Below are 24909 nucleotides of genomic sequence, written 5' to 3'. Positions count from 1 at the left end.
TTTGCTGTTGGGTTTCCTTAGCTTTATTTACTAGAGGAACTTAATTCGGACTGCTGCATGAGCGAGCTGGTTTAATGGCTTACCTGAAGCCATTTTAGTTATTGTCTCAGAGCTGGAGGGCCCAAACTATTATAAAAGTGGTCCTTTCGGAAAGCAGGAAATGGCTGAAGAAGAAGGGAAGGCTGCTTTAACTGTAATATTTGCCCGTACGAATGAATAAATGTTGTGAGGCAGAAGTGCATTGCATGCTGGGAAGAGATTGAGGAGCTGCAACTCCATTTGAAACATGTTTCATGTCAGACTGTCATTATCCTCACAGCCATTTTGTGTGCCGGGGTGGGGGTCTGATCCACTCTCAAACTCACCAATAGAAAACAGGAGATACCCAATTTCGACTTAAAATGTTTAATTGCTCATATATTAAGCTTTATATGGACAGTTTGAGTGGGCAGTGCCTGTAAAACAAGCCACCTTTTCCTTTGACTCGCTCTTTTGAAGAAGAAAAAAAACTTCAATTTTATGTAGCCTTAATGATTTATCAGGAATTGGTATTAAATGGTGGTACAGTTTATCACCTTTGGCTAATGTAGCAAATACTACATTTCATATTGGCTGAGTTTATATGCATAACTCGTGTTAAAGTTTATTCAATCAAAAATTAGATACTAAACTCTGTGTGTGTGTGTGTGTGTTTGTGTATCTATATATGTATATACATACATACTTACATACATGTGCTGTATATATACACATACACACACACACACGCACATATGGTATTTATTCGGATATTTTCCCACATCATCATAGTTGTGCTTTTAAAGTTGTAGCAACGTTTCGGCAGAATCTCATCTGCCATCATCAGGCTCATGTATTGTGTTCGTCTGTGTGTCAGGCTTTCACAGCCATTTCTGTTTTAAATTTGGTGCTAGCCTCATGCTGTGTTAGAACGTTTTTTTCTTCATCCTGATTGTTTGGGAGTCTTGGTCTGTGTTTATTGGTCTATTGGTTTATGGGACCAAGACTCCCAACCAATCAGGATGAAGAAAAAACCATTCTGGCACAGCAGTAGGCTAGCCCCAAATTTAAAACAGAAACGGCTGTGAAAGTCTGACTCACAGACTAACAGAAGCCTGATGATGGCAGATGAGATTCTGCCGAAACGTTGCTACAGCTTTAAAAACACAACTATAATGATGTGGGAAAATACCCGAACAAAGCTGAATACCATACATATACATATACATACATACACACACACACATACATGGTTTAAATATGTGTAACATGCTGGTTTAAAACTGGTTGGCATGTTCAGCACATTGTTTTTAGACTATAATGGGGGGAGTGTTAAGGAATTTATGGATTCTGATACATTTTCCTGGAGTAATGATGCATTTAATCTTTTATTAGGTGAATTAAACCGAGCTCTAATTCTGTTCATAGCAGCCACTATATTAATAGTTAATTAAAAGTTTCAAGGATAAAATTATTGTTTCAGTTTTACATTGTCTGCCTTGCCCTGGTCCTCCCTTGAGAGGATGGAGACAAACCCATCAGCTTCTTTTAAAAAGTTATTACAGATAACTCTTTAGAGTGCGAAACAACAACTTAAAAAATATATAAAGCCAATTCTTTACACCCAATGGTAATATTAATTTGCATTGGGGCAACTTTCAGAAATAAATTTTCCAGCATTATGGACTTCTCAAAGGTGTTGAGTTTTTGGATTGACTCTTCAACATGGAATCAAATCATTTTCAACTCCTACTTGAGGTAAGGCAAGAAGCAGTGGCTGGAAGTTTGTCAGAGAGATCCAATCTGGAACTAAGGAGGAATTTCCTGACAGAACAATTAATGGAACAGCTTGCCTCCATGAATCGTGGGTGGTCCATCAAGTAGAAATTTTAAAGAAAAAATTGGACTACCAATTGTCCAGAATGGCATAAGGACTCCTGCCTAGGTCAGGGAATTCGACCAGGCCCCTTCCAATCCTATGATTCCAAAATCAACCATTCTCATGAACTACCTATATGGAATTAAAAACATTTTAAATGCAAGCAAGAATACAGCCTTTTGGCATTCACAAGAAAGAAATCACAGGCTAATTGGACTGGCAGGAACTGGGCTGTAAAGACCATGAAGAGACATTACATAATCCTCAAAATGGAAGCCCAATGTAAGACGAACTATTCAGCAAAACAGAGATAACCCACTCTGTAGACACTTCCAGCAACAGAATTACCAATTATTCCAAAAATGCTCATGTTCCTTTATTTATTTAATGTTTCTCCTTATGCAGGAAAAAAGTTGTTAGTCAATTCATGTACATACGCAACATCCAGATACAAAAATTCAATGCACTGAATTTAATGGGAGATCTTGCAACATTAGAAATCTTTCAACATAAAATAGTTTTGTCAAGTCAGCAGGGGTATTATAGTGTCAAATTTTCACACTTTAATCCAGGTATACAAAGCAGCATTATATAACAGCACAGATGCCCATATCTGGGCAACGGTGTTTTATAGTGCAATTGTTTTCAGAGGAAACTCCAAAGGCCACTTTTTCCCTCTCAAGTTTACAAATTTAACAAGGGACAAGTATCTAACCTCTAAATAAAATATTGTAAGTTGGTTTCTCGCAGAGGCACGTTTTTTTTTGTTAATAAAGGGGGGGGGGGGAATCCCAAACTCTTTAAAATTACACTTTAGCTAAATTTCCACCCCCAGGTCTTCAGCATAAGTAAAACATTTCTACTTGGAAACATCTGGCACAGCAGCTGCTGCAAACTTAGACTTTAGATTTCTCAATATTGAAGTTCTTGCTTCAAAAGTCTAGAGAGACTTAGCACTTTGACAATTGTCATGGCTTCTACAGAACACTCAAGGAAAAAAAGGCAACATTTGACAATCCTGCTTAGTACCAAAAAATAATAATAATGCTGCTGTTGCTGCTAGATGACAGAATCACAAAGATCTTATATCTACATTCAGTGTTGTGGTTCTGCCTGGCAAACTCAATAGAAAGCTGTCTTCTATGATGTCAAATTCTTTTAAGTCAGTTTATCATACCTTACCATTTTTAAATTACAGATATTAAGAGGAGGTCATTTTTTTTAAAGGCAGCCCAATGACAAAAATTTTTTTTTGGCTTATTTCAAATTCTTAACATATCCTAGCAGCTCTAAAAGCATGATGGGACACCAAGAACGGGATCCCACCATCCTTCTTGAGGTAACATGAAAATGATAAGAGAGTTATTTATGCTTTTGAATACCTGGGCAACAGCATGCAACAAACAATCTTCAGATTCCTTTTCCTGAAACCTAGATTCTTAACCAAAGCTGGCAAAGAAGAAAAATGGACTCGGCAGCATTTCTTATTTCCAACTCCAGAGAAAGCAAACTTATTGGGGACTAAGAGGACTTTATGTCTTAGAATCAAGGTTTCTCTAATTCTACTCAGGATCTACACTTTGTTCTTTCGCATTTATAGTACAATCATACAGCACGAAAGCACTCCCTCCCAAAAGTTAAGGATTTCTGATTTTTTTACTGGAAAAATCATTCCAAGCTCGGATATGGGGTATTAGGATACAAATCTAAGACAATTATGAAGTTGCAGAGATTATGTCAGCTCTTACATCTGTACGATAATTGCTAATGCAACAATCATGATGTATATAGATAAAAATTTGAGAATTTTTTTAAAAGTCCCAAAATGATATTGGTTAATAAACTAACTCATCTGAAGGGTCCTGGGTGGCTTCAAAACTCACTGATGGTCCGGTCCAATCTCACAAATACTACAGGAGTAGACCCCAAGTATATACAGTAGTTTACTTTCAAGGTCAGTTTTGTAGGTTCCAAAATTCCTACATAATATGTAAGAATTTCCATAAAGCAAGCAAGATGTCCTACCTAAAGGTCTTCAAAGACCACAATTTACTTAGCATGAAAAAAATCTATCACAAGTAATATATTGATTCTTAATACTTCCGCTTATGTTTAATATAACTCTACAAACCTAGCAGAAAACTGACTGTGATGTTATCCAAATTAACAATTTCACTAAGAAATCTTAATTAAAATCAGAGCAGATGCTGTTCTTTAGACAATTGCAAGAACAGATTTGATAGAACATTTATACTCTGATGTATGCAGTGTCAAAGCTTATAGTGAAAATCAAAAGAACTTTCTAGAAAGAAGATGCAAATGGCTGGGGCTGAGGCTAATGTTTTAGCAGCACAATCTTATTTTATTTAAGAATATTTTCCAAAATAAGTAAGTGGTTATTGTTGTGAGAGGGTTAATTCAAGTACGAATTCTTGCTTGGAAAATGTAGATTAAAAAAAAAATCTTTATGTAAGGTCTTACAAACCTAACTGCTCTATTCACCCTTATATCCAGACAATTAAAGTGCTTTCTTGTGTGCATTTTTATCCAGGAGAAATCACATGTTTTAATGCAGAAAGGCATAGTTTTTTTTTCTAAATCCTATACATTCTGTTTATATGAGATGAAGTGATAGTTATGGTCCAAAGCAACCAACACTGACTAGTGGCATTCCAAAATAAGAGGCAAACTAAGTCCCTTTAAGGGAGGCCTGTCCAACCCACGGCCCATGGACCATATGCAGCCTTGCACAGCTAATAATTCAGCCTCACGAGATCTTAAACTCTCAAAGGAAGTTTGTTATTTATATACATTAACTGTTATATTTTATATGTGGCCCAAGACAATTTCAATTTCAAAAAAGGTTGGACCTCCATGCTTTTAAGTTATTGGTAGGGCTATGAAGCTTGGGCTAAAAAATCCATGGTACTCACTAGTTGCAAAAAAAAAAAAAAAAAAAATACAAAACTCCTACTCTTTGCTGCCCTCTAATATTTCTGGCAACTTTGCTCTTTTGTACTATCATTAGTAATGATACAAATTATAATACTGCCATCATAACATAATACCGGAAGTTGGCCCACATGAAATCCACAAAAAGTTTGCTCTCTGGTGTTTTGCTATGATTTTCATTCATTAGATTTATATAATAAGGGCCATTTTTGTATAAACTAAAGATTCCCCAAATCTTAAGTCACAAAACAAGATTCTCTTTCACAAATGAACAATTTCCCAAAATGTCCTTATGTAGCTTGGATATTTTTCACTTTCAAGGCTTGCATTTTAAATAAACTGCTTCATAGGTTGTTACTGTTGCTTTTAAGAGAAAAAAAAAAGGAAATAATGGGGAAGAGAATCAAGGTGTTCTTTATTTCAGCCAGGGAATTTATGCATGCTACAAAAATCATCTTTACTTTTCCTCTATGTAATATGGAGCTCATTGCACTTTTTTTTTTTTTGCTTGCTTTGTTTCACGTGGCACTTGATTGGTATTCAATTCAATCAAGATTTTCTAAAGTTTTCTTTAATAAAGATGCTTTTTCTTGTAGTTCAGGCCTACTGTCCAAAGTCAGTGCTGTTAAAGAGCCAATGAGGACTCCTCTACTTTCAATGTTCAGGCTTTCCCACTGTTTGGATTCTACACAAGAAAAGGGAAAAAAGAAGGATAATCGTTAACCTTTCTACTTGCATTTTCAGATAAAATTAACTCTTAAAATGGGTTCTGATAATTAAAAAATATAATTTTAATCATTAACATGCTAATATTATTTGATAGTGTTAAAAAGACAGTTAATCTCCCCAGCATCAAATTTCAACTGATGAGAGATCCTCTCTGAATAATGCAACATCACTCTGCCTAATAATGATGAAAAAAGTAGCATATTTTTTATGTTCTATAACCCTTCATATCTTTGTTGTAGGACAGCTTCAGCCATTTTATAAAGTTATAAATTGAAGTAAAAACTACAATAATTAAAAACTTTTGTTATAAGAGTACATGGAATCAAAGTTTTGGATGTAAAGGATCTAATGGAAAACAAACTTACATTAAAACATACATTCAAAGACACTTATATTAAACTATAATACATTCAATAATTAAATCATAAGAATCATGTTCTTTTCCTAAATATAGGCATAAAAGTCCATGTGAACTAAAGTGTTGGAAGAATGTTGAGGCACAAATATTTTTTTTTTTTAAATTTACTCTTCTTTTTCTCAATGAATCAATACCATTATCTCTTTAGGTGACTTGAGTCTCATACAGCATTTGAATAGAGATGTATCAAACATTTATAAGAGCCGTGGTGGCACAGTGGTTAGAATGCAATATTGCAGGCTAATTCCGCCCACAGCCATGGAGTTTGATCCTGACCCGCTTAAGGGTCACTCAGCCTTCCATCCTTCCGAGACGGCTAAAATGAGGACCCAGATTGTTGGGGGCAATATGCTGTCTCTATAAACCACTTAGAGAGGGCTGTAAAGCACTGTGAAGCAGTATATAAGTCTAAGTGCTGTTGCTATTTTGTACGCAGCCTGATTCACCCACGTCAGATGGTTTTGGCTGCTCTATATTGAATTGAAATATACATGTTTCAGATATTTTGGATCATGTATGGGACAAAATGGCTGCCTATATTTTGCATACAGACTGAAACACATAGATCCAAGCAGAAGTGGCTTGCAGCACAGATAAGAGAGACAAAAAGCCAAAACTGGCAAAAACATGTGTAGACATTGGTGGCAGAAGCAGCAGCAGTAGCAGAAAGATCCTGGAAGTTTCCCAGGGGAAATACTGGCTGAAAAGAGAGGAGGTCGTGAAGTATACTGGAAAATGATGCTGGAACCCTCCAAATTTCAGTTTGACCCAAATGTTCTGGAACTTGTTTCTGCCAAATTGCACTTAATACAAAATAGTTTGACTAGAACTTCTGAAACACGATGGATTTTTGTTTCAAGAAAAAAATCTTATTTTCCATTTTGCATATATCTCTACTTTTCAACCGTAGCCTCAAAAGCAGGTAACACAATAACCTGGGTTATGCCCAAGCCCCCATCTAAAGGTTAGGACAGCATGCCTCACTGAGCCCAAAGCAAATTAAAGACCAGAGGATCCCGTTCCAGACTAGAATTAGAATCATTTATAACAGTTCACGGATTTTGATCACTTTTGGCACTATGCAAAGCAGTACTTTAATGATCGATTCTTGAAATAATTGCTATTTTAAAAAGTTCACCTAGATCTTAGAGCAGTGGGCAAACTGAAGCAATTTTGCCAGGTGGCAAAGATTAGAAAGCCTACTGTCTTTCAAATGGAATTTTTATGTTTTGTTTCTGATTGCCAATGTATCTGAAGTTTTCCAGATACAAGCAAGAGTAATGAAAAAATGTGTATATCCTGTATTTTTTTTTCAAAGTACAATGCTGTGTTCCTTCCCAATTGAAATTTTCCTATTAATTAAATTTTCTGACATGGCATTATCTCAAATATGCAAAATGTATTCTTTTCAGAATATTAAATGTTTTAAAAGATTTAGTTGCAAAAGAAAATAAAAACAAGCATGACTATGTTGAGCAACTAATGTGCATCTTAAGTTACAAAACAGGAATCGAGTTGGCCAAATCTGTTCTTTAAAACAAAATGGGATATAATCCTGTCCATTCCGCCCTTGGATTTAAGGAATAGTCTTAATTTTCAGAACTGTAATTCTTACCTTCAAGTTTGGTGAGCAGCACCTCTATTACCGATAAAGCTTCAGTTCTTATGGAAGTGTAACTTTTATTCTCTAATGGAGAATAGAACGGTGAATATAAATTAGGCATATACAAATATAGTTTTGTGCCATAAATACTAATATGAAGAATTTATACAACTTTGACAGTGGTAGGCAGTATCTCAATTTTTACTTTCTCTTAATCGAGTCCTAGCATGGATTTATAAATGGATTATATTATTGGTAAGTAATATTGTTAAATTATTCTTCAAACTAACAGTGCTTTTTGAACCAATAAATTGATTTGTGTTGGAAATGAACTTGTAACAGTAAGTAACAGTTGCATGTCTAGATGATTACCAGTGACTGGTTTATACATTATCCACCTAAAGTTAATTGTAATATAGATTATCTTTCTGGTTTAAAGATCTCTCTGGTCTGGATCATTCTGTGTGTTTTCATAATGGTTTGGAAAGTATCAATCAAAGAGAAATTGGTGGCACCTAAGACAAAAACTGAATTTGACTTAATTTATAATTCACAGGTAATACAATTTAATGTATTAAATGTATTTAAAGGGACATTTAAGGTGACTCAGCGGCTAAGAAGCTGAGCTTGTCGATCAGAAAGGTTGGCAGTTTGGTGGCTAGAATCCCTAGTGCTGCGTAACGGAGTGAGCTCCCGTTACTTGTCCCAATTTCTGCCAACCTAGCAGTTCGAAAACACATTAAAAATGCAAGTAGAAAAATAGGGACTACTTGGTGGGAAGGTAACAGCATTCCATGTACCTTTGACATTTAGTCATGCCAGCCACATGACCACAGAGACGTCTTCGGACTGCGCTGGCTCTTCAGCTTAGAAACAAGATAAGCACAGCCCCCTAGGGCTGGAAATGACTAACAACACATGTGCAGGAGAACCTTTAATTTTACTCATGTAATTTATTGTCTTTGTCTGCTCTCAATAATTCTCATTTTGTCAGATTAATAATAAATAAGTAAAGCTTTTAAAATCTCTTGGGGACCGTACCCAAGCCTTTTGTAGGCTGCATGAAGCCCTGGCTTCTCAAATTATCCATCTCTATCCTAATATAAAAAATACATACAGTCCTCTGCATCACTGAAGTTTTTGTTTAATGTTCTCTTTATATCTGCAGTATTAAATGCTATACAGGCAGAACCTTAAATTGTATCTCCCTACCTCTTCAGATTCTTTGTCATGGACAAATAGCTCTTGGTCTTTGTGGGCTGATCTCCCTATGTACACAGGTAATTCTTGACTTAGGATCACAACTGAATCCAAAATTTCTGTTGCTAAGCAACACAGTTAAGTGAATTTCGGCCCATTTTACAATCTTTCTTGCCACAGTTGTAAAGTGAAAATGACTTCCCCATTGACCTTGCTTGTCAGAAGGTTGCAAAAGGTGATCACACTACAACTGTCATAAATATGAATCAGTTGCCAAGCGCCTGAATTTTAATCACGTGACTATGAGGACGCTGCAATGGTTGTAAGTGTGAAAAACAGGCATAAGTCGCTTTTTTTTAGTGCTGTCATACCTTTGAATGGTCACTAAATGAACTGTTGTAAGCCGAGGATTACCTTTACATAGACAGGAAGGAATATGACCTTGACAGGGATGTGCAGGCTCAACTGCCAAGGCAACAAGGTTAAAACAATTTTTAAGCCAAGAGTGTCCAGGTAACCTGTTTGGTTTGTTTGGGAGCGGCTCAGAAAAGACCTTCCTGATCCTGAACTATAAGGAGGAGGAAGAGGTATTACAAAATCAGATTTGCAAGATTCTGCTATTTAGCCATTCTCAATAAAAATAAGTAATAGGATACTTAATTTCTAGTGTGCATCTAGTGTGCCTGACAATAAGTGAAACAGGGACAATCTTTCTCTCTTAGTTAAAAAGTTGGGAAGAAGCAGAATGATGGAATGCCAAACTTTCTTATATCTAATCCAATAAGCAGAGCATCCAAATAAGAAAACATCTTAAAGATATAATATGGATATACGCAAATCCTGCTCTGCTGGCCAAAGAAGCAATCATAATTCTTGATCAGTTGGCTGTCACAATGAATCTTTGGAAGGTTCTGTTTAGTTAAATTTAGGTTTCAAACAATAAATGGTATTAGAGAACAGGGCAATTTTAGATTCTTATAGGATCGTACAGGAATTACTACTAGCCTGGCATCAAGCAAATACCGTTTTGACGAGGGAATCAAGAAACATGAAAAGCACGAAATAGTCCATTCTCTCCTTTGTTTATTAAACTTTAGAACAAGTGGACAACGAAAGTACAAGACTGAAAAGATATTTACCTAGTGAATGAATGATGGAGGAACAGGTTTCCAACAATATTCTTGACAAAGCCTCGGGGTCAGAGTGTTCTGCTTCAAATAACAACAACCTATCAAATGGAAGAATATAGGCATCATTTTCCGCCCCCAAAGAACACATCTTAAAATTCCACCTGAGGGAGGAATGCACTCATCTGAAGCCTTCCATGTGGCAATTGTAAATACCAAAGATGCTGCACACTCAGTTATCGGGTGAGCCTTGTGGAGCTTGAAATTTCAATTCCACATTCATTGCTCCTTACTTAAAACATGCCAGTCAGTGGAAGTAGGTAGGGAGAAGGGGCAATGAGATCCACAAAGCTCAGGCAAAGGATTTTGAATCTGTTCCTCTCCACATGCTACTGTGAGGGAGGAGTAAATGAACCAGAACAGAAGCAGCAGCTCCAGCATCCGCAGGAAACTTACCCTTGGAAAAAAGCCTTCATAGCTTGGAGAACGCCGAGCTGTACTTTCCACGTACCAAGTCTCAGACGCTCACACATTAATCTGCATAGCTCTTGTCGATAGCAGCCTTTTAAAAAAAAGAGAGAGATCAAAATATAGAACAACTCTCAATGCTCAGTTACAGGGAAGCCTTAGAAGATCTGATAATGGCACCTGGTTTGTTAAGGGGGACAGCAGCCAGACTCACTTTCCTGTCAGAACAGCCATGCGTTCTGGGTGTTGGTTGCCTCCTCTTCTGACTTCCATTTTCTCAGTCCCTCATCCTTGCCACCCATCTATGTTCTAGAGGGCAATCTCCCAAATGAATCTTCATATTATTTTCCAAGCAGATTTATTGTTCCCAGTAGCTTAAATAAATATAGCTTCAAAGAAAACTAAGGAACAGGAACCTAAGAACAAAGGACAAAATTGACCTTCTCCCTTAAAATAGTCAGTTTCTAATCTTTCCCTTTTTGCTGCTGCTTTTCTGAAATTTAAAAAACTGCTCATCCCACTTATTACAATCCTTATATTGCTAAATCATAAGACGTTAAGAAAGTTAACCTTAAAAAATACAAAGCAAAAGAACTGCAACAAAACCAACAATACAATGAAATTATGCCCTTCCTCTCCTAAGAGCTCTTACAAAAACTAAAGATAAAATAGTTCAAATTACTGGAATTAGACCTACACTGTGTGTCTGAGTTTTTAGGCCAGGCTTTGCCTAAGCTTTCAAAGGCACAGAGGAGAGCTTCAACTTGGAGTTCTTTCTCATTTTCGTTTTCATCCTCATCATCGTTGTGTGAGGAATTTTTTCCTACATTCTCAGGACAATTCTGCAATGCAATCAGAGGGTGTGAAATTTGAAAGGGAAAAAGCAAGCACAAGAAAAAAAAAAGACGGTTTAGCTTTTATACTTCTCTTTTTTACAACCATCATGTCAGCAGTTTGATTAAATTATTTTACATTTTGTTAGTAACAAAGAATTCAGAGTGATATACTGAAATGTAAAACATTTTATTTACATGAAAGCTAATCATGGCATCTGTACTGCAGGAGATCAAACTTGCAAAATTTAATTGGCATACTGATATAATAATGATTTAAATCCAATAGTTGATGGCAGGGACCATTTCTTTAATCTCACAGTTCAGCCAAGAAGTCGCTCTAGCCATACTTGCCTCATAAACAGACAGATCCCAAGATAATGTACACTTCACAAAATGTTTTTACAATTTTAGACTCTCAATTACCTTCACTGAGAAGAAAGTCAGTAAAAGAAATTAAAAAACTAGTAGTCAATGTATTAAAAAATAAAATTTTATGGAACTCTACTAAGATAGAAGTATCCCCAAAACCTAAGTGATTAAGAAAGTTGAAAACAGCCCTTCTGCTACAGGTGCATTAGCTGATATTAGCTGACATCTGCCCTATCTTTATTAAGGACTTGTAACCCATTTGAAAGCAGCATCCTTCAAAGAGGAAGGTGAGAGTTATAAAGGGGGGGGGGGGGAGGAATTCAATTGATTGTTCTCCAAAGAAAGATATAGGATTGAGACGCTCTTCTTCAAAAACAAGAAGTACAAAGGCATTAACAATTTCTGGCTTCCTCCAGTTAGCAGGAAGTTCATATGAGGCCTTTCTGCTAAATAGCAATAGCACTTAGTATACTGCCTCACAGTGCTTTATAGCCTCTCTAAATGATTTATAGAGTCAGCATAATTGCCCCAACAATCTGGGTCCTTATTTTACTGACCTCGGAAGGAAGGAAGGCTGAGTCAACTTTGAGCCAGTCAGGATCGAACTGTTGGCAGTTGTCAGAATTGGCCTGTACTACTGCATTCTAACCACTGTGACATATATCATCATAGCACCAGCTGGTAATGCTATAAATTATTAGTATAAAAAATTCTAAGGAGATTGTTAGTTCTTCTTTGGTCTGACTGAACATAGTAAAAAGCAAGAATGAGCAGCAAACTAAGTTGTGTTTCTGCTTTGACCTCAATGGAGGAATCTTATTAGTTCAGCCTGGTTCAGCTTGAGATGTCCTCTCCTCTTTTCACAACATATAAATTAATCTCAGCCAGATTTACAAAGGTTTTTATATGGATTACAGAGAACAATTCCCAGAAGTACCAATTCAAAAAAATGTTCTATTTTTAGCGATGCTATTATTCAAATCTAAAGAGGGCTAAAAGATCACCTTCTTTATTACTGGAAAGATTATGTCTGTCAATTCCTGGAACCTATTTTCTTGGGTAGCCTTAAGCACATCAGCCATACACCGGATTGCCACGATCTTGTACCGTAGGTTTTCTTTGCGGCATTCTTTCAGCATTGCCTGTACGACATCATCAACACTGGGCTGGTTGGGCAAAGGCTTGCGCAGTTCCACACTAAAATCATTAAAGGATGAACAGGACATGACTGATCAGTGTGTCTCCTTGATATTACACCGAGCCTCTTAATTTAGCTCAACCTAAGTATATATCTTGAAAAATGTGCACATTTCCTTCGCTCTAGGTAAGTAAAACCTGACATATGACTGTATAGATAACTTGGCATTTTATTTTATCGTAAAATGCTTTGAATTTTTGAGGGGAAAAAAACAGCTGGAAATCATACAGTTTGCAATTTTATTCTTCTTCTAATGAAGAAAAGCTTCTCCATATTTCATTTATACCCATGTATACTCAGCAACTAGATATTTTTTCCAATTCATATCCCACAACTGCACCATCAAGCCCAAAGGAAAAGCAGCATTGATTTTTAACAACTAATATTTCCTTTACTATAATTTTCAGGAAAAAATATCTTAAGGGAAAAATCCAAAAAACAGGAGAAATAATTTGATCAGCAGCAAAAAAAAAAAAAAAAAAAAAATCACTAGTATATTGACATTGGGAGAAAAAAGGGAGAAAAGGTGTGAAAGAATAACTAGAATGAAATGTGCTAAAAAGTGCGTGTCCACTGGCACAAAGATCTGTAGGGCAATGTTTTGTTTTGAGTACAAAGTGAAATAATCCAAACACACATTTACTGTGGAATTAGCAGTGAATGTTGGGACAAATCTTGCAAAGTGTTTTATTGCAACAGATTTACTTGCAGATACATTCCCTCATTCATCCTTTTTATTTAATATCCAAAGCGGGGAGAGGGATGCTTAAGAGTCAGTTTTTGATTCTTTGGATTTGACTGAAGAAGTCCTTTCAGTTTTCTTGAAGGGGGCTTTGGAAGTGGTTTGCCACTGCTTCCTTCCTAGGGCTGGGAGAGAGGAACCCAGTTGGGTTTGTGCCTAAGGTAGGATTATGGACTCATTGGTCTCCCAGTTAACCACTACATCATACTCAATTTCATTTTCATTTGTCCTATCAATTACTAAAAATCTTCTAGTTCACTTCTTTTGAAATAATTTTAAAAATACTTCCACAATATTTTTAGGAAGTAACAGACTGTAGTAGTAGTACCTAAAGTCCCCAGTACTTTTCCAGGAATCAGTGAGGAAATTCATCTCACCCCAAACTGTTTATACAGAGAAGAACTTTCAGACAAAGAAATGAAAATATTTTTACCTGCATGAACAGACGACACTGGCAATTGCTTTTAACAGCTCTTCCTAAAAACATTATAAACAACGTAAGAGATACATTTTAGTATGTGACTTCTATATTGTCCCCACAAAAATTTACAAATGCCTTGTCAAATATGCAAGTTACATCTTGTATGAACATTTGGTTGTGAATTATAATGATATCCCAGTTGGGCAAAAGATCTGAAAGAACAAAATATATATACACGACAGCAGAGCCAACGCAGCTCGACTTATGTCACTCTAATACCAAGCAGCTATTCCTTCTATGGTAAATTTGTTCTTCACCAATTGGCCTCACAGAATTTCATTTTAAAATCAAACACGAACTAGCATATCAGTGATTCTGCAAACACAGATCCATTAAACTCACAAATGTATACCCCCCCCAGCAAATTAGAGTTTATTTGACAACATCAGGCAAATTTTATTCATTTATCAAATGTATATACCTCCCATCTCACCTAAGTGACTTCTGGATAGTTTATAAAATAAAAGCCGTTCGGCCAAAGAATTGCAGCATTTTTTAAAAAGGCCCATTTCTAAACCATGAAACAACCCACTGCATCGGTCAGTGCTTTTTACCTTTCCAGCCCATGTTCTTCCAGGCAGTCCTTGCAACAGTGCCGTGAGCACCATGCCTAAGTGTGGAGGTACCAGAGCGCCAGTCTGCTTTGCTATGGATGCCATGGTAGCCGCTCCTTGCGCTTTCATCTTCCAGGACGGAGACTGCAAAGCTTTCTGGGTTACTGTAATCAATTCCTCCATATAGAGCCTAATGCCACCGTAGGTACCTATGATTCAAGACACACAGTGCTTGCTAGAATGCATAAGAGAACCACCACCGCGGACGGATATTAATATGGGTAGTCCTTTACTTAACAGTGGCAATTGGGCCTGGGATTTTTAACGCTAAGGGACGTGGTTAAAAAAGTGTGAGGTCACGTGGCTGTGGAACGTAGCGGTGGCAATCCTGGAAGTTCCTATTGCCATCATTAAGCAAGGACTGAGGATTATTAATGGGGAAGCAGGCTGGAGGACAGGGGCCTACCAGGGAGTAAGGCATGGGAGAGTGCTGCTTTGCTAGGGCGAGTAGAGTGTATGCAGGTTGGAGTGAGAGAAAGAGTGCTGCTGCACCATGTGAGGGCATGAGGGCTGAGGAAGGGTGCTGCTGCCCTGTGAGTGGGCACTGTGGCACCATGCAAGGGCACCATTGCAGTGGTGGGATTCAAATTTTTTTACTACCGGTTCTGTGGGTGTAGCTTGGTGGGCGTGGCAGGGGAAGGATACTGTAAAATCTCCAGTCAGAGGGGATATTTGCCGGTTCTCCAAGGTACTCAAATTTTCTGCTACTGGTTCTCCAGAACTGGTCAGAACCTGCTGAATACCATATCTGCACCATGGCAGGGGAGGGTTTGCCTGGGATCTCATAATCTGCAGCAGGGCTCCTTGGGAGAACAAGTGGTGGGAGTAACTTGCAGCCTAACCTCCCCTGCTGGCTTCCCCACTGACTTTGCGTTTGTAAAGCCGGCAGGGAAAGTTGCAAATGGTGATGATGGGACACTGCAGCTGTCATCATTGTCAAGAGCCAGTTGTCAAGTGCCCAGGTTGTGATCACGTGACTGCGGGGGTGCTGCAACGGCCAGAATTTTGATGACTGGTCCTAAGTAACACGTGTTCAACAGCAACATTGAACAGCTGCCAAAGAAGTGGTCGTTAACCAAAAACTACTGGTAGAGAGCTTAGGGATAAAGCCTCTAATACATATTGAGAGATAGCCTGGTACATTGGTTCCTGCTTTAGGAAAAGTTAAAAGGCCTGAGCCAGCATGATCCTTTGAATGTTGGATTGCAACTAAGACGGAGATTAAAGGGTTCAGTATGTAAAGTGAATTCACTGGGACTTTGAGCCAGCCATTTTGTCTCATACCAACATACCCCACAAGGTCATTATTATGCGGATAAAACCAGAGTTGACCCATATTTATTTAATTTATTTGTTGCTAATCTCACTATCATACAATTCTGGGTAATTTGCAATCTGATAAAACTATAATATAAAAGAGTAAAACAGTAAGTACATTAAAATTAACAAGAATATATATTTTGGCTTTTAAGAGGAAAAGATAGGATATAAATGAAATTAATTAAATAATTAAATAAACAGGCAAAAAGTCCCAGTTCAAATTGTACTTGGAGAAAGAAAGTCTGAGCATAACTAAAATTAAACAACAACAACTCACAATGACATGGGGATATCTGTTTGGGGAGGGGGCTTTGAGGGGGGAAAATAAATAATAAAATGGAGGAGGATTTTGCATAATCTCCATCTTTCAGAGACCAAGGTGAATATTTTATTTTAGGATTTGTATTTTGGGTTTTCATAGTAATAAAGTGGTCAGGGTAGTGAAAATCACTTACCAGGTACATTTTCCTGCCACACTTCAGACCACAGGTTGCCTTCTTCCTTCTCCCCCTTGTCTTCTTCAGGAACTTCATGCATGCCCAGAAAAGCCAGAGGCAAAACACACTTGGCTTGATTCTTCAGTACATCTGGGCTGTAGCGTCCAATAGCATGCATAGTTAAAGCACAGGCCATTTTATAGACTGGCTCTAAAATAATAATAACAAAAAAACAAACAAACACAGTGAGAGAAACATGACTCCTTGCTTTCATTGCAGCACAGGAGGCTCAGGGTTCTACTTTCTAGTGATGCTCAAAACATTATTCAAAGTTCTGGTCATTTTAGATAACACAGGATATAGACTTCCAAATCTATAAATCAAAGATGTATAACTTTTACTGGGTTGAGAATTACACTTGGTTGGTCCTTCAAATGGTGTAGCAAGAATCACGTTCCAAAAAGTGAGTAAGACAAAAACAAAAATTAAATTTCCCTGCAATAACACTTAAATAACCAATTAAATAAATAAAATAAATAAACAAACCAATATAAAACCCCAATTAAATAATAGTAATATAATTATTCCCTACAGATTTAAAGCTTCTTTCCTTCTGTTACATTAAAAATAAACAGCAACATTTTGAAGGGCTCTAGGGCCATGGTCTAGAGTTCAGGAAATGTAGGCTCTATGCTTTTGCTGCAAATGAAGTAGAATCCACATTATTTTTGCTTATTCTCAAATAAAATTACTTGGGGGGAAAAAATAGGAAATGCTTCTTCTCTTTTTGATGCAGTGTTGAACAGAAAGTCAAAACAAACATAAAACTGTGGCAATTATTATTTTGCAAACTGTCTAGCTGTAATACTAATTATGACTCAAATTTTGATCACTAACTGATGCAGTAGTTAGGTGAAATATGACATGACCACATCACTTAGTGATGCCAATCCCAACAATTGCAATCGTTAGCAAAATTCTATTGGTCATTAGGTGAGGGCTCTTCCTAATCCAAGTGATTCCTGGCTTGGTCTTTCCCAGCCCTGAGCTTTAGTAAGGTAAAGTAGTGGTCCCCAACCTTTCTAGAACAAGAGGCTGGTTTTGTGGAAAACAATTTTTCCACAGACCAGGGCTGTAGTGGTTTCATGCACAATCTAGATCCCACGCATGCACAGATGAAGCTTCAGTTGCTTGTCCACCACTTACGTGGCCTGGTTCTTAACAGGCCATGGGCTGGTACCGGCCTGCGTTTCAGGGGTTGAGGACCCCTGAGATAAAGGACCGCTTTCTCTTGAACTCCCCCCACACCCATGTATTTCTCCTCATCTCTGCCCTTTTGGCCACCCTACAAAGCAGCCCTTCTCAGCGGCAGTGCTAGGGCTGAAATAAAACCCAAAGGCCTTCAGCAGTCACCAGTGTCCCTAGGCGTAACCTTCAACCCCAGTGCCCCTACTGCCATTGAGGACTGCCACTGTATCAGGTGGGTGAAAAGGCAAATATGGGGGAAGAGATAGGAAAGCTTCTGAGGCCTTCTGAAACATCGTAAGAACAGGATGCGGTATTTGGACGACGGTGCAAGCAATCTCATGAAGAAGGCCTGGAGTAGCCAGCAACTGCCTCTTATAGGGCCAGGTTGGGCATACTTTGTCAGTGGTTGGAAGCTGTTGAGGGTCAGCTGGGTGCAACAGGGCTTGTGGAGCATGGGATAGTGAGGGTTTTTTTAACCATGACATGGGGCTTGAGGAAACACTCTTTGGCTGGCTGCAGTAGGACTGAAGTAGAGGCTTAGATCAATGGTAGCCAGGTAACACTGCTGAAGATCTCTACTTCAGCTCCAAGGGTGATGCCAGAGTGCAGTTATGTAGAGTTGGCAAAAGGGAGAGGTAGGTGGATGGGGTGAATTGAAGCACCCTTGTAGTTGTAAATATGGACAGGCTGTAAGCACCTAAATTTTGATCAGATGACTGCGGGAATGCTACAATGGTCCTACCTTGAGAACTACCTACATTATTCATATTTTCAGCATATTCAATTAAGGAACAAAAGAGTCTCACAAATGAAATCAAATTATTTTGATAACTTTGATACAGACAGCTGGAAAAACACAATTTAGTGAGTTTAGGGCTGAGCTAACTGATTTAACTGGTGTAAAATCAACACCAGTTGCTTATGTAAGAAGATAGTTGGCTTTTCAGAGATTTTAAAGTGAGTCATACTCAAGTAATGTAAAAGTTTTTAAATAGCAAAACTTCTGAATGAATTTTACATAAGCATTTTCTCTCAAACACTGTACCAAAGGCATTTTAGTATAGAAAAAGGTGTTCAGTAAGCATGCTTAGCAAAAAAAACAAAAACAAAAAAGCAATTCTCAAACTATCCAGGTTGCATTTTAAAATAAAAGTAATAGCAATGTCATACTCATTACATATGCTTCTAGGAATGAACCATTTCAAAAATATTTAACATGCTACAACTTTTTAAAAATATTTATCTTAAGCGCATACCTTCTTTCTCCATGTACCAACTGTTCAGCTTCTGGAGCAATTTGTCAGTGCTGCTGTCTCGTGAAGTCTTAAAATAAAACCCAGAAAAACTCATGTCACTTCTGAACTCACAAAACCAGACAGAAAAATCTCGAAACTGAGGAAGCATGACTTACTCTAACTAAATGTCCCAAGGCAAATGCAAAGCTCTTCTGCACCACACTATTGCGATCAGTTAGGCCACTAAGTAAAGCACTCATGAGCTTACCTAGGTAAGAGAAGAAATTATTTTAGCAATCAACTGTAAGTTTCTGTACAAACAAGTAGAAAGTCAATTCCCAAACCTTCTGATATAATTAATATAATAAAAAAGATGTGGTGTAATGTACTACAGAACTACTCCGACCAGCTATAACACACTTGATGGCTCAAAATAAACAAAATATAGTGGCAGATTACCAATACTATAACGTAATTTTCCTCAAGTAAGTTTCCATACAGTACTGATTTGTAACCATTAGTTTGAATAAAAGGATCATTGTTGACTGTAGGAATTGATTTCTGGCTTTGTGCTGACAAATCCATGTAATGGGAAAGGCTTCCTCTGTCTCTCTCCTCTAATGGGAGGAGTAGTAATCTATCCTTCGTTCACCACTTTGTTGAACATTTGTTTTTTTAAACAATAATAATTATGTTATTGCATTCAAACAGAAATTCAAAACCCTTAAGGCAGATTAAGAAAATCTTTTGTGGGTTAGTAATGTTTTGGGGGTTTATTCACAAAGTGGAAAGAAAGAAAAAGAGTAAATCAGCCGAGGTTTACAAGGAAGAAAATATGGCTCTAAAACTTACCAGCATATGGTGTCAAATCTTGTGGGCACTGAGTAGTTAGTGACACAATTACACTAGCACAACCACCCTAAAAAGAGTAAAAATAGGAAAGGCAGAGATTAGTTTATTTTTCTGGGTGAAAAGGAAGCTTATGTCTGCACATTTACTTAGAAACAAGCCTCACTGAATTCAGTGATGCCTACTTTGAATGAATACAGGTAGTCCTCACTTACTGACATAGCAAGCATTCAAAATTACAAAGGTGCTGAAAAAAAAAAGACTTATGACTAGTCCTCAAAGTTCTGGCCATTGGAACATCCCCACAGTCATGTGACTGCGATTAGGGGTGCTTGCCAACTGCTGTGCATTTACAACAGTCACAGCATTCCACGATTACATGATCAACATCTGCAGCTTTCCTAGCTGTTTTTGTTGTGGAAGCTGACAGGAAGTTGCAAGTGTGATCACACGGCATCATGCTTAATGACCCAATGTGATTCACTGAACAACCACGTCCATGCCTGACAAAGTAATATCGTAAGACAGGCACAGTTATGTGATTTTTCACTTCACCATGGCATGGCTTAGCAACCGAGTTGCCAGCCGGTAAATGAGGGCTACCTATGTAGCGAATAAGACCGCTAGTCAGAATTCTGACAGTATGAATAACAAGGAAATATCCACCATATTATTCATTATTGAATTTTATTGGCAGGATCTACAAGTGCAGAACATCTAAAAATGCTAAGTTAGCTGAATTGCCCCAATGTTATCTGCCCCTCCCAAATATCTTTCTCCTAAGCACTAAGACTTCCTCATATTCATAGTCAGTGTTAATCTCAGTAGAATGGCAATGGCAAAGCCCCCACAGCATACCACCAATGGCACTGCCAGGGAAGACATAATTGATGCGATATAATTGCATCACCTACTAAATATAAATATTGTCAAACTCAAGGCTGGATCCAGCCCACGGGGTGCTTAGATCTGGCCTACCCTGGAAATAGCAAAGGACCAGCCCGCGGTGCCTCTGCCCATGAAAATGGAACGCAAGGACCTCCCGAACTCCATTTTCGCTGGCATCTGTTATTGGGACATCACAGAGCCCCCCGACATGAGCAATGTTGAGCTGCTCCCCCTGCGATTAAACACAACCCTGATGTGGTCCTCAATGAAATTGAGATTGATACCCCTGGCATAAAACATAACCCTACCATTCTTTCCTTTGTCTCCCGAATTTGCCATCTTTTCCTGACTTTCTCTCCTGAATTTTCTAATATCCCATCTCTGGATAGGTCTCCCAAACTGCATTCACTTACATCACAGGATAAAATCATTATATACTTATAATTACGCAAATAGAGAGATATATGTGGGGGGCTATGCAAATGTCAATATGAGCTTAGCATTCCCAACTTTCCTGCAAAACCCTTCTTTCCTAAGCATAAGCATACCTTAGTGCCAATGCCTAATCCACTTCTAGTCAGTTCACAGAGCCTAGGAATCAGCTCTCCCAAAACAGACACATCCAAATACTGCAAGCACTGGAGAAACAAAATCAAAAGAAAATCAAAACATCCAAAGAGATTAATACAACAAAAGAGATTACTGGACTGTTGCTCACAAGCTGCTTATTAACATTCTGCTGGAAGACCAACTGTTTGGAGCAGGAGCAACTAAAAATACATCCACTTTTAATCCAGTACTTTCTTTGCAGAAATGTTTTTGTTTCTATCAACGGCTGCTTTGCCATCCATTTTCAAAGTGTAGCTTATTGTAAAAATAGAAACGATAACCACTATTTTATTTCCTTTGTATGACTGTGCATATGTGAGTGTGCAGGGGGAGGGAGAGGTGCTGAGTGTTCAGGGCTATTGTACCCCTCACTTGATTTGCATCCTTGTTATGGCAGGAAGGCTAGCCTGTTTTAAAAGCTCATGAAACAATTTTGTGAATCTTGTCTTCTTGGTTATTGATCAAGACATTGTTAGAAGTGAATAACTTCCTGCTGTTAACACCAGCTTTCCTTTACTAAATGAAATAATTAGAAATACCAATATTTTGCTATCAATTATAACCAGAGGAATTTCATTATTATTTGCAATCTTTTTTGGACAGGTTATGTAAAACTTTTCTTAAAGCCAATTATTACCATATTTATAGTTTCCATCATTGGGGAGGATTTAGCAGCACTCAGTCTTGCAGTATCCATTGCAGCCTTAATGATTTAAAAAAAGAAAAGAAAAATGGATTAAAATCTAGAGTTTAAAAGGTGACAAGAGAAAACGGAAGGCCCATGTGGATGCATAGTAGCAAGCAATATTTTGTTAAGAGCAATTGAAAAGACAGATTCCTTAAAAAAGAAAGAGCAATAATTCTCATGAAATTTTTAAATTCAAACAATATTTTACTTAGTGTATACAAATTAAGTTAACTAACTTATCTTATTTACTTTGAATTTTAATTAAAAATATCACGTGGATATCTCAACTGTATGAAAATAATTGATGATGTAACTAATATCATTCCCTTCTCTGCTAGACACCCTTTAATCTAGATTAGATAATGCTTTTTTTTATAAATGAGAAACCTTTTTATTTAATAGTGCCCTTACCTTTTCTTGCTCTGTAGCACGCAGGCTCAAATAATTGAGGACCTGGGGCTCCAAAACACTCAGGGATTCCAACAAAGCTGGGATGAGCTTTGGTGCATGTGGTTTCAGCATGGCTCCAGCGCTTTTACTGATCTTCACCAGGGTATTAATGCTATAAATAAAAATGTGGAAGACAAGCACATTTGCATTCTTCTTCACTAGTAGTAATCCATGCAACCACATAATGAATACTGTTTAGGTGTCAGAAAACAATCTGCTACCAAATTTAATTTCCATTCGCTAAAAAACAAAGTAGTTCAAAAAATAAATGAAATGCTGCAAATTCCCAGGGAGCTTATATTATGTACTTTCTGGGCCATAAATGTCCCTATCATCAAAAACTCTAATTTCAGTGGTTGTATTTATAGCAGGTTGGACTGGCTCTTTCTACAGCTGGTTACAGCAACTGTGGGACTTTTTAATTGGTGCAATCATGATTTTCCCACCAAAGCTTAAGTGGTGCACATTATGCATATAATTAAGCATATGTTCTACATTGAGTTTCCTTGGCTCATAAATTATGGTAAACAGTTTACTGGGTGGTGCAAGGCCAGCCAACTATGATTCAATTAGAATCATATGCTTAAGCAACTCATGGGATACTACCATAGGGGAATCTAGAAATCATCATTTATTGTAAAAAATATTCCTTGGATTCTTTTATTTTATTTCAGCTAAGAAGTGAAAGAATGATGGGTAAAGTCCTGCTGAAATAGTTTCTGGCTATGAGATTTGGAAATGTGAAAAGAAAGGGAAAAAAATGTAAGGATAAGGTACCTCAGTGTCCGCACTTCAGTCACCGTATTCATCATTCCTTTATCAAGAAGACATGGCAAAAGTACGGCTATGGTTTTCTGGCCTGCAACTCCTTTAGATGGGTCGCACATCTTCACACACACCTTAAAACAAACAACAACAACATGCAGATGGAAAATGGGATCCATTATGAGCACAGATATTCTGAAGATATTCTTTACGTTTTGGTTCAAACTGAGTCACAGAATGATGTAAAATTCTTGAAGTTATTAAAGTGATTATGAGAATGTACCTTACTTAATGTTTTCAGGGCTAACTCTGCCGCCTTTCGTACAGATTCCTGAAAAAGAAAAGGAGGGGAGGGGAAAAGAAAACTTGTAAGTTTCCAATTTTAATTTCAGACACTATTAATGGAGTAATTTTGCCTTGATGGTATATATTTTCAACAAAATGTAAATCTCTTTTTCAAACAAAGGTGGTTGAACAGTCATTTTCTATTCTAAGTATTTTCTATTCTAAGTATTTCTGCTTTATTCATAAAGCTCAGATATTTTTGCCATGAAGGCTGAAAACCAAAATGGACCACAAATGTGTGTTTTATCATTCAGGGATGTTGAGTTCTGGGAATTCCCAGCATAACACCAGAGGAAGCATAGAGGCATTTTTGGATCTGAGCTCTTCTTTGCCTGCAATGATTATAGTAATTTTCCAATATTAGAACATGAACCTTTTTAGTACCTTTATATCATCTTGCACTCTAAAGAGTGTTTCCCATATTTCTGGAAGTTTATGAATAATCTCATCCAAAGGTCTTCCTCTTAGCAAGTCATTCAGTGCTAAACAGCTGTGGAAAGAGTTCTAATTACCATTCTTCGCTAATATGAAGTTTCAATAAAATAAAACAAATTCAACTTTCCCTAAACATGTAAATTATTTAAAAATATAGAAGAACTAACAGAACTGCCAGACAGTAATGCCTGTACATTTAAATTTCTTAAAGTAGAATTAAACCCCCTTTTCAAGCTCCCTTTTTAAAAAACAAACTGCAATCTTACAATAATTAGTTCTCTATTTCTAAGGAAACACTTTATGTGGTTATGTCTTCATCTATAATAGGGGTGTTAAACTCATGTCGTCACGGCAACCTCACATGATGTATTGGGACTTTTTTCCCCTTCGCTAAACCGGGCATGGGCGTGGTCAGCGTGTGACGCATTTGGCCCACAGCCCGCAAGTTTGACAGACCTGATCTATAACAATTCTCAATAGTTTAAGTTAACCTGTTTTAAACAAACCATATTTAATAATAACCACAATTCACTTAGTTCTACAACACAGTATTTTCTTGCTCATGCTCACAGCAGAACTGAAAACTAGGCTATGTAGGAGTGTGCATGCAAAGACAAAGCTTATTTGCTATAGTTTAGCACAAGTATTTATATACAATTCCCCTCTTAACTAAATATCATGGGTGGTATTCTACAAAGTTCCTAATGGTACTTTGCATCAATGTCAAAAAAAGTTCCAGAGATATAATTATTTAGTACAGGTTATATCAACTTAAATCATATAGTAGAAAACAAACAAAAATTTATGCATCTTTTTTCATAATTAAGTCTTCCTGCTAACTTGTATGACTTGTTTCCAAATATTTGTACTCCAAAATTGCAAAATCTGCCACCCAGCCCCCAAATGTACAACTCACATAACTGACAGAATTACATAAATAAATCCTGAAAATCCAATTTAGAGGAAATATACAAGTAAGTATGGATTTTCAAAACACCGATTATTT

The 24909-nt window shown here is 37.3% G+C and overlaps 1 protein-coding gene across 4 annotated transcripts in view; it reads right to left on the bottom strand.

The window, feature by feature from the left end:
• Positions 1-2258: 2258 nt before the first annotated feature.
• ECPAS (Ecm29 proteasome adaptor and scaffold) overlaps positions 2259-24909 on the bottom strand; it is a 70010-nt gene continuing 47359 nt past the window's right edge. For all 4 annotated transcript variants that reach the window (XM_087957589.1, XM_087957587.1, XM_087957588.1 and 1 more), the window contains 18 exons: positions 23853-23958; positions 23407-23454; positions 23136-23257; positions 22320-22470; positions 21858-21923; positions 21160-21249; positions 19727-19793; positions 19051-19142; positions 18896-18962; positions 16410-16601; positions 14575-14783; positions 13973-14016; positions 12604-12796; positions 11092-11236; positions 10383-10488; positions 9939-10027; positions 7612-7683; positions 2259-5534 (listed from right to left, as the gene is read on the bottom strand). In XM_087957589.1, the coding sequence (XP_087813715.1) occupies positions 5395-5534; positions 7612-7683; positions 9939-10027; positions 10383-10488; positions 11092-11236; positions 12604-12796; positions 13973-14016; positions 14575-14783; positions 16410-16601; positions 18896-18962; positions 19051-19142; positions 19727-19793; positions 21160-21249; positions 21858-21923; positions 22320-22470; positions 23136-23257; positions 23407-23454; positions 23853-23958 (1999 nt within the window). In that variant the 3' untranslated portion in view covers positions 2259-5394. The remainder of the gene's footprint in view (positions 5535-7611; positions 7684-9938; positions 10028-10382; positions 10489-11091; positions 11237-12603; positions 12797-13972; positions 14017-14574; positions 14784-16409; positions 16602-18895; positions 18963-19050; positions 19143-19726; positions 19794-21159; positions 21250-21857; positions 21924-22319; positions 22471-23135; positions 23258-23406; positions 23455-23852; positions 23959-24909) is intronic.

The sequence above is a fragment of the Notechis scutatus genome, chromosome 2 (assembly GCF_049901735.1).
Source record: "Notechis scutatus isolate UNSWTSFEM ecotype Mainland chromosome 2, rNotScu1.2, whole genome shotgun sequence".
Classification (NCBI taxonomy): domain Eukaryota; kingdom Metazoa; phylum Chordata; class Lepidosauria; order Squamata; family Elapidae; genus Notechis; species Notechis scutatus.
The sequence above is the reverse complement of the archived record's forward strand: the minus strand, read 5'-3'. Positions and strand labels throughout refer to the sequence as shown.